This window comes from Sporobolomyces salmoneus (assembly GCF_050403485.1).
Source record: "Sporobolomyces salmoneus JCM6883 DNA, S_salmoneus_JCM6883_v1_ctg128, whole genome shotgun sequence".
NCBI classification, from domain to species: domain Eukaryota; kingdom Fungi; phylum Basidiomycota; class Microbotryomycetes; order Sporidiobolales; family Sporidiobolaceae; genus Sporobolomyces; species Sporobolomyces salmoneus.
Window position 1 is genome coordinate 1 of NW_027481035.1, and position 9,821 is coordinate 9,821.

The following is a 9,821-nucleotide window of genomic DNA, read 5'->3' on the forward strand; positions in this document are numbered from 1 at the left end:
GAGAGAAGGGAGCACAGATCAACCGTCGGGAAACCGGTCTGGTAGAGCGGTAACAAACGCATACTCATATGGGTGCAGGTGGAGAAAGAGGCACACATTTCCAAGCCCGTTTTCCTAACATGATCTATAGAAGACTTGGGGTTTGAATCCCTGGAAGGTCATAGTCTTCACAAAAAACTCCTCGCTCGACGTTTGAATCCCTGGAATGTCATAGTCTTCACAAAAAACTCCTCGCTCGACGCTCACACAATACCCTGAGCGTCCAATCAGTGAGACCTGGACAGAGAAAGACGGAAGAAAGGAAATGTTGATCATGCAAATGGTCACAACTTGCTACAAGCCCTCTGGCCTTTGCAAAAACACTTGTCGATGTCCATACATGTTCTGTACTACTCTGCCAGGTCATGCAATCGCATCACGATCACGGCCATCAGAAGCCCTCTACAGCAAGGGTGTTGGGGTTCAACACTTCAGTTTCCATAAATTGACAAGATTGACTTAACAGGAACCTGCGTACTGTTGCAGCAGACGCTCTCACGGGTTAATTTCCCTTTTGATACTTTGGTTATTACTTTCTTCATTTCTCTTTTGTATCAAATACCTCCGGTATTTTCTCAACTTCTTTTCCATTTCTCCAGCGCTTCACACTGGAGAACAGAGTCCTGAATCCAATAGGTTATGAGCCTCAACTGAACTTCACTTTAAAACGTTCGATTTCTACCTGGATTCTCACTCTGACCTGCTCCGAAGCAACTCAAATCACTCCTACACGCCTACACACCCCTCACGATGTCGAAACCCGAGTCAAAAAGCGAAAATGATGCGACTGGAACACGTCTTCCCTCCTTCATTCTCCCAACTCGCCCTACCGGCCTCCCTAGCGACTCCCACCTTCGAGGATCGGACAACTACGCAGTATGGATACTACAGATGGAGACTTTAGTTGGAAATGAGGGATTTAAGGTCATGATGGAGATTGAAAGAAAGGAGGTGAATCTTGCACGGAGGCAGAGTGGATCGGACTCGACAGTCGCGCCAGGCAGTGCATCACGCTGTCCTGTAGCCAGGAGGTTATGAAGGAATTGACGGGAGTAGCGAAAACGGCGAATTCTTGGTGGACAACTCTTCAAAAAGTCTTCCAACCCAGCGACGCTCAAGGACACTACCGTCTCCTCTCTCGTCTCTTCGCCACCACCCTCCCTCGTGCTTCCCTGGAGGCGCTCAAGAGTTTCTCGCACGATTACCTTCAAATGGTCGCTCAAATTCGTTCGGAGGATATCAAGATCGACGAGATTCTCTCCTCACACCTCCTCTCAGTCCTCCCAAACTCTCTCTCCTCCTTCCAGACGTCACTTGCTCTCTCCCACCCGTCCAGTCTCCCGGAACCTCGCACTATCCTCGAACTCCTTCACAACGAAATCGCTCGAACTTCTCCTTCTCACTCTGTCGCTCTCGCCGCCAATACTCGTGGTCCCCCTCCTGGTCCTTGCCCTGCCTGTCGCCAAACTCCTGTTCACTGGATGGACGAGTGCAAGTTCCCCGACCTCGTCAAACAATATCGAGAACGACAAGATGCTAGGAGGAAGAGGCGTTTCGCTCCCAACGCTAAGTTCGCGACCTCCGCTCCTTCCCCTCCTCCGGACTCTCCTACTGCCAACCTCGCCGACCTCCTCACCTCGATCGAAGGCGTCGAAGCCTGGCTCGCTGGAACTCTCCCCTCGAAACCGACTCAGCTCACCCTCGATAGTGGTTCGACTCATCCGATGCGCGGCGATCGATCAAAGTTCTTTGACTTCCAATCCTGTCACCCTTCGGCTGTGGGGGGGATCTCGTCTACCAGCCTCAAGGTTCTAGGAGTTGGATCTCTCTCCCTTCGTCTCTCAAACGGCCGTCTCGTCTCGATCAACAAAGTCCTCTACGTCCCTGGCATCTCGACTACCCTCATCTCTGCCTCCAAACTCTACGATCTTCACGGTATCACCTCGGTATTCGGAGAAGGAGCGATTCTCAAACGTGGAAACGAAGTCCTCGCCACCGGCTCTCGCGTCGGAGGATCTCTCTACTCGCTCAATGGAACTCTCGTCACTCCCTCCTCTCCTGGTGCGTCTGCTCTCCTAGCTGTCTCCTCGTCCGCCTCGAGACTGACAACTCTTCACCGACGATTTGCGCACCTTAGCCTCCGTGCTTTGAGATCTCTTGCCAAATCTGGGGATGTAGTTGGTCTTGAGGTAGATGATACAGGAGATGGTGAAGTTTGCAACGTCTGCCATATCTCCCGAGCAACTCGTCTCCCGTTTCCTTCTTCCGAGCGCGATTCTCCTTCTCTCCTCGATCTCGTTCACTCCAACGTCCTCTCCATCAATGTTGCCTCGTCTGGTGGAGCTCATTACGTAGTCACCTTTGTGGACGATTATTCTCGGATGTTATGGGTCGAACCGATCGCGCGCAAGTCAGATGTCTTCTCAGCTTTTCGTCGCTTCCAGGCAAAAGTTGGGAACGACTCTGGATGCAAGATCAAGAGACTCAGATCAGACAACGGCGGAGAGTACATGTCGAACGCTTTCCAAGAACACCTGCTCGAGCACGGAATCGCCCATTCGACTCCTCCTCCTCATTCACCTCAGTCAAACGGAGTCGCAGAACGAGTCAACCGCACAATAGTCGAAGGCCTTCTCTCTCTCCTCAATCAATCTGGAGCGCCTCGAGACTTCTGGGCTGAAGCACTCCGAGCTTTCGTCTTCGTCAAAAACCGATCTCCTCATCGAGCGTTAAACGGACGACTTCCTCTTGCAGTATGGACGGGTAGACCAGTTAAAGTAGGGATGTTACGAGTATGGGGATGTCGAGCTTGGCACACGGTCACGGAAGGAAGAAAAAAGTTGGATGATAAGGGAATTCCTCTCATTTTCGTTGGATACGATTCAGATGACAACGCTTATCAACTCATCGACCCTCAGACCAAGAAGATCTATCGCTCTCGAGACGCCCGCTTCGACGAGAACACCTTCCCTCTCCTCGCTCCTTCCTCAGTTCCACTTCACACTCCTTCCTCAGTAATCGACGTCAGTGATCCTCCTCACATCGCTCCAGCTCCACCAGCTCGCGCTCCCGCTCCTTCACCTCCTGCAACTCCTGCCGCTCGACACATCACTCCTCCTGCCGCTCCTGATCCAAATTGAATCGCTGCCTCCGTTCCTCCCTTCACTCCGCCTCCTCAGCCAGTCTTCGTTCGAGAACACGCTCCTCCGCCTGCGACTCCTGATGTCAAACCTCCTCTTCCAGTCATCCCTGAGTCTCCCGATCCTCTCGACCTCTTCGCCCTTGTTGCTGCCTCAGAAGAAAATCTCGACGCTTCAGACAACGAATTCTCTCTTCCGACTTCAGATCCTCGAAATCATCGCGAAGCAATGAACGATTCCGACAACGAGAACTGGAGATTAGGAGAAGAAGAAGAGTTCAACTCGCTCAAGGAGAAGTACAAGGTCTTCAACGTCGTCGATCAATCGAAGGTCCCTCCAGGCGCGAAAATCCTTGGCTGTCGCTTCGTCTACCGACGCAAGAAGGATCAATACGGGAAAGTCAAGTCTCACAAGGTTCGACTCGTCGCTCAAGGATTCGCTCGGCGTCCAGGACTCGATTTCAGAGAAACTTTCGCCCCTGTCGCCAAGTTCACCTCGATTCAAGTTCTCCTCGCGCTTGCTGCTCGACACAATCTCAAACTTCAACAAGCCGACGCCGACAAGGCCTACCTCTACGGCAAGCTGGAGGAGGAACTGTACATGCGAGTACCCGACGGGATCGATCGAGGAGATTATGCTGGAAAGGTCTTAAAGTTGGAACGCTCTCTCTATGGATTGAAGCAAGCCGGTCGAGTATGGAATCATCGAATCCACGACTCTCTTCAGGTCTTCGGTTACAAGCGAATGATCTCAGATGCTTGCGTCTATGTCAGGAACGAGGGGGGGACTTACCACAACATCGCTCTCTACGTCGACGATCTCCTCTTCGCCTCTCCTCACCAGCACGAGATCGAATGAGTCAAAGAAGGATTGCAAGAGGAGTATGGGATTAAGGATTTAGGCGATGCTGAGTTCATCTTAGGGATTCAAATTCACCGACGAGCTGACGGAAGTATCTTCCTCTCTCAGAAGGCCTACATGGAGGACGTTCTTCGCCGTCTCGGTCACACCGACTGTCGCCCTGCCAAGACCCTTATGGTTCCGAATCTCCAACTCGTCCCTGCTCCCGCCGATCACATCCCTTCTCCCGACAAAAAACGACGATACCTTCAAGCAGTCGGTTCCCTCATGTACGCCATGCTCGGTACTCGTCCCGACATCGCTCACGCCGTTGGAGTTCTCGGTCGTCACTCAGCAAACCCTGGTCCTCTTCACTGGGCTGCCGTCGTTCACGTTCTTCGTTACCTCAAAGGAACTCTCGACTATGGACTCGAATTCAACCCGGACAACTCTCCTCTTACCGGATTCGAAGCCTACAGCGACTCAGACTGGGGTGCGTGCCCTACGACTTCGCGATCAACTATGGGATACACCTTCATCCTTGCAAACGGAGCCGTCTCTTGGTCGTCGAAACTTCAACCTCGTGTCACCAGATCTTCCTCTGAAGCTGAGTACATCGGTCTCTCCCACGCTTCCAAGGAATAACTCTTCCTCTCCCAACTCCTCGGCGAACTCGGATACCCTCTCCCTCATCCGACAACTCTCTTTGGCGACAACCAGGGCGCGAATGCACTCTCCCGCGACCCTCAGTTCCACGACCGAACTCGACATCTCCGTCTCAATGAACACTTCGTTCGGGAACAAGTTCAACAAGGATTCATCAATGTTATGTACATTCCTACCTCCCAAATGGTCGCCGACGTCATGACAAAGTCTCTTCCCGCTCCTTCCTTCTCGATTCATCGTTCGTCACTCAGTGTTAGACCCTTTCGAGCGAGGGGGGGTGTTGCAGCAGACGCTCTCACGGGTTAATTTCCCTTTTGATACTTTGGTTATTACTTTCTTCATTTATCTTTTGTATCAAATACCTCCGGTATTTTCTCAACTTCTTTTCCCTTTCTCCAGCGCTTCACACTGGAGAACAGATCCCTGAATCCAATAGTACTGCCTATCTGCGCATGTTCCTCATACAAGTGCAACTATTTTCCTGGTGTATCTGTCTCTGGATACAACTCTCGAGGCTCGCTTCCAAGGAAGTCAAGTGCTCATTAGAGGGTTCCTTGATCTCATCCACCAAGTTTGCCCTCAATACAGAGTAATTTGCGTGACTAGAGGTCAAATACTTCGAGCCAGAGTCCTATGCTAATAGGACATCTGGATTACCTCAGTCTTTAGCCTGTGGCTGCCGCGCCAGGATGATGCAGCAGACACTCGCACGGGGTGATTGTTACTCTTTGATTACTTTGGTCATGACCTTTTTCTAGATACATAAGAGAGATGTAGAAAGTAATAATCAAAATATTCAGAGAGGAATAGACTCGTGAGGGCGCGTCCGCTGTAAAGAGAGAAAGGTACAAACACCAAACTGCCAGGGATGTCGGGCTATTCAGCAGCACAGGACACCGCTCCAGAAGAGGTGCAAGGCAGTCACAGAAATGTGCAGAGTTCATGTGCCAGCGTTTCTTGAGGGACTCATGACAGACTGGTCATCCCTGATCAGATGAGCAGTGACAAGCAAGCGAACATCGCCAGACTTTGTGGAGCAACATAGAGATTGGTCAGAGCCTCTTTCTGGCCAATGCTTTTCAGCAGTCTTTTGCTGCAGCAAAGATGTCAAGGCAGCTGCAATGATTGCACACAACCAAGGCAGCAACTCATTGACCCTTGACATCCCAGACAACAATGTAGCATTTTGATTTTTCTGGTCACCAGGAAGGAGCAAACATAGGTCAATACGTGACACATTGGTGCTGTAAGGTTTAATTGTGAACTCTTCGCTCCGAAGATCAGGATTTCATATCGAGATAAATCAAATGTATAAGCAGACGGCAAGCTATGTTGCCGCAGACGCTCTCAAGGTTTGATTCCTCTTTTGATACCGTGATTGTTGCTTTCTACATATTTCTTTTCCTTCCTCTGTATTTCCGGTATTTTCTCAACTTCTTTTCCCTTTCTCCAGCACTTCACACTGGATAGCAGGTCTGTAACTTCTTGTGAATTTCTTCTAGTACTCTGTGATGCCAGTCTCAGACAATGCTGTCTTCTGGACAACGGTGGGGCTCACTTAGACCGTGCCCAATGCAAGGACATTGTGCAAAGCTTGTAGAGAAGACGGTCCCATCCATGTTCCATTGTTCCTTGTCTTGGCCAGAGAGTAGCGCTGCAGATCCTTTGCTGCTCTTGACCAAGCAAGAACCTTTGTCTCCTATATAGGCCAAAAGCAACCTCTGCCGTCTGGACAGGCTCAGTAGGACTCAAGGCAAGGAACCAATACAGTCTCCCTTTTATGATGCTCCTCCCTCCTGTACTCCAAGCCCAAGCAAAGATTGGACTGCACTGGAGCCAACTTGTCAATGGAAAGCTGATGCTTAATTTGCAAACTCAGTACCATGCATCTTGACCTAGACAATAATGTCTACAGAGCGAATATGTCATTGAACTTTGCGCGTCGGAGTCAGCAACTGCTCACTCAACTTTCCAATATCTTGAGTGGATAAGGTTGTATGGTGATCCCCTCCATCGCGAGTGACAGGCTGCAGCATTCCAGCGCCTCAACTTGCTCATTGAAGTTTGTTATAGGCACACTAGATGACTCATTCTGGCAGCAGTTGATTCTCTACACATCTTGCTCTTCATGTCTTCTATCCCCAGTTTCTTGGCACGAAACTTCAGTGGCAGCATAGATATGATCTCTGCTCTGCTCTGCTCTGCAAGACCTTTTGCACCTGCATGAGCTGAATTCCCCTAATATGCAGATCTTACTCCTTTTCTCTGCAAAGCAGAAATTGGTGCAGCAAGTCTGCAAATCCCAGACCATCTCAGTGGCGTTCAACTCATCAGATCACTCACCCCTGGCCCAATGAAATGTTGTGGGTAGCCTGCATTCAACTGAGACGGCCAACAGATCTTCTATGCCAATGATAGTCTCAAAAACTTCTCTGCAAATGCTCAGGGAGAATAAAGGTTTTCTCTGACTCCAAGAGAAAAGGGAAGAGGTACGAAAGGCGAAGGAACTGCCAGAGACAGGGAATGCAAGAAGACGAAGAACAAATGGGACAAATGGGAGGGAGTCAAGGAGCCAGAGTCAAGGTTTTTTTTGGCTTGTTTGGATCGGCGCTAGGTGAGTCAGAACAGCGATGGGCCTTGAAACCCTTTGTGGCTGATAACAGACAGAGAAGCTGGACAGGGGGCCAAGGGAGTCTGTGCTCAATCAGGTTCGTGCATCCAATTATCGCCTGGCCCTGCAATTAGCTAATATCGTGAACAGGAGGCAGAGCAAGGCAGCTAATTTGGATAGCTACAGACAGAGAGGGAAACCTTGCAACACAGAATCAGACCTCCCTGGACGAGGAGTCTGGACCAAAATAGCCCAAAACAATCTGGCTCATCATGCAGGCTCATGCAAAGGGACACAAGGTGTGTCCGTAAACAATAACCAAATCTAAAAATTGAGAAAAGGTTCGGCCGCAGGGTAAATGAGGCAGCAAAGACCAGTGAAGGAAAATCAGTCTGTTACCGCCTACAAAGGTAGAGCGATGTATTGACCGAGAACCTTGTGTTCTGATGACTGCCCATACAGTTCAAATATGCTAGCACACGCACCACAATGGAACGGCAGGCCATCCTTTCTAGCACGATTCTTTAGTTCATGCTGTGAGTGCTCAGTGAGACCTTTTTGGAATCTACAATGCATTGAGGAACGATATCTCAGATCTCGGACATGCGTTGATTGGGGACCATCCTACATTGCCTTTTGTTGTGATTAGGTCATTGATGACTATTTTGTCGGCACGCGGAACCATTCATGTCTATTCCATCTGCAGTGATCTGTTGCAGCATAGACTCTGACAGGTTCATATCTCTTCTGATACTCTGGTTATTACTTTCGACCTTCCTTTTTTGTACTAATATACCTCTGGTATTTTCGCAACTTCTTTTTTCCTTTCTCCAGCGCTCCACGCTGAGGAACAGAGTTGCAAATTCAATATCATCAGCCTCGAGCAAGGCTCGTCTTTGTCCCTGGCCTTGTGCAACTCTGAGAAGAAGAGTTGAGGGTGGTTTACCGATTTCTGATTGCTTCCTCCAGAGATTCTGATCAAGTCTTGGCCTCTTGATAGCCTGCTGCTCAGACAGTGCTGGACTTCCTGATCCATGCACAAGGACAGAGCGGCCACCTCACTTTTCCTCCGCCACTGCTCCCACGCAGCGTGACGGTATTTGTAGGTACCCCTGTGCAAGTATTGAGCGAGTAGTCACTGCACAAACTCTGACATGCTGAGATAGCAACCCTCGCATGAATCTGTTTGCTGTGCTAATCACTGTGCTACATTGTCCAAGTTTGCAATTGATTGATGGTACAGCTGGTGACAATTTGGCTTTCTTTGTTGGGGCAGCACAACTCAAAGCAGGAACGTGACAGGCAAAGAAAAACCCTCACTGCTAGACTAATATACCTTTTGTACTGGGAGACTGTTGTGACTCCCACTCAAAGCTTGTGACTCCCACTTGAAGCTCATGTAGCAGAGCTACCACTGTTGTTGCTGTGTCTTCTACATCAGCACTTCTGCCTTGTTTTGTATGCAGGGCACTGAAAGAGCTTATTGGACGAGGAAGCAAAGTCATAGACACAAGAGATCTTGGACTAGATGTTTTGATAGACCAGATACTATGCTGTTCATCTAAAGCAGGACTGAGGCTGATGGTGTTTGTAGTATCAGACAAAACGGTCCACCGTACCGGACAGACTAGTTAGCGATCTCTCACACATCAAACTCCGCCTAGCCGATTTTACTATCTGGTGCATGCTGGCGCAGTGCTGACAGAGCCAGGCAGAAAGGCTCCCTACAAGATGGAATAGACCCGCATGAGATTGGCTCGGACTCAACTACAGCAGTACCACTGGCTGTGACAGAGCCTCACTTGTGTCATCTGATGCTGGGTCAGTATCCAGACTTCCGGAGAGCAGTTGGGCAGAGCAGATGTCATTCACGTTCTCAGGACCAGCTAGGAGGAGGTCAAGCCGCAGAGAAGTGATTTGGGCTGATAATGCCGCGGCAATCAGGTTTTCTACAAGACAATTCGCTCTATCTTTGCACTAGATAAGACAAGAGAAAGTGGCAGATGTGTTGCAGCAGACTCTGTCGCAGGACAATCACTCTTTGAACGCTTTGTTAGTCATACTTCTCATTGCTCCTCTGGTAAGTACATCCGGTTTTTTTCCGAAGTGCTTTGCCACTTGCGAGCAGGTCTGTCTCTTCTTGTGTTTTTCTGCTGGTGCTCTGTAATACTTTCCCCAGAGCTTTACACTCAGAACAGGGTCCTGAATGCAATAAGGGAGAGGAAGGTAGTAAGGAATTGGTGCGCAAGACGGTGACCTGGTCTTCTCTACACTTCCAATCACTGGTGCTGCCTTCTCTCTCTTTCACACCCTCTTATCTTTGCTTTCATTCAAGCATCCTGCTATGCTGTTCGATGCCTCAACTGGGTCTAGGCTTTCTTAGTCTGGCTTCTGCTCCTAGATCATGTTAGGAAAACGGGCTTGGAAATGTGTGCCTCTTTCTCCACCTGCACCCATATGAGTATGCGTTTGTTACCGCTCTACCAGACCGGTTTCCCGACGGTTGATCTGTGCTCCCTTCTCTC

The 9,821-nt window shown here is 49.7% G+C and overlaps 3 protein-coding genes across 3 annotated transcripts; all 3 read left to right on the plus strand.

Moving 5' to 3' along the window:
* Nucleotides 1-789: 789 nt before the first annotated feature.
* Nucleotides 790-3,179, plus strand: JCM6883_002934 (uncharacterized protein; the record flags this gene model as incomplete). Its single annotated transcript, XM_076635651.1, has 2 exons — nt 790-990; nt 1,068-3,179. The coding sequence occupies 2 exons, from the start codon at nt 790-792 to the stop codon at nt 3,177-3,179; spliced, it is 2,313 nt and encodes a 770-aa protein (XP_076484364.1).
* A 228-nt stretch (nt 3,180-3,407) lies between these two features.
* On the plus strand, nt 3,408-4,037 carry JCM6883_002935 (uncharacterized protein; the record flags this gene model as incomplete). Its single annotated transcript, XM_076635652.1, has 1 exon — nt 3,408-4,037. The coding sequence occupies one exon, from the start codon at nt 3,408-3,410 to the stop codon at nt 4,035-4,037; it is 630 nt and encodes a 209-aa protein (XP_076484365.1).
* Nucleotides 4,038-4,157: 120 nt separating this feature from the next.
* JCM6883_002936 (Ty1/Copia family ribonuclease HI) lies at nt 4,158-4,664 on the plus strand (the record flags this gene model as incomplete). The annotated part of the gene is made up of 1 exon (XM_076635653.1): nt 4,158-4,664. The coding sequence occupies one exon, from the start codon at nt 4,158-4,160 to the stop codon at nt 4,662-4,664; it is 507 nt and encodes a 168-aa protein (XP_076484366.1).
* Nucleotides 4,665-9,821: the final 5,157 nt, after the last annotated feature.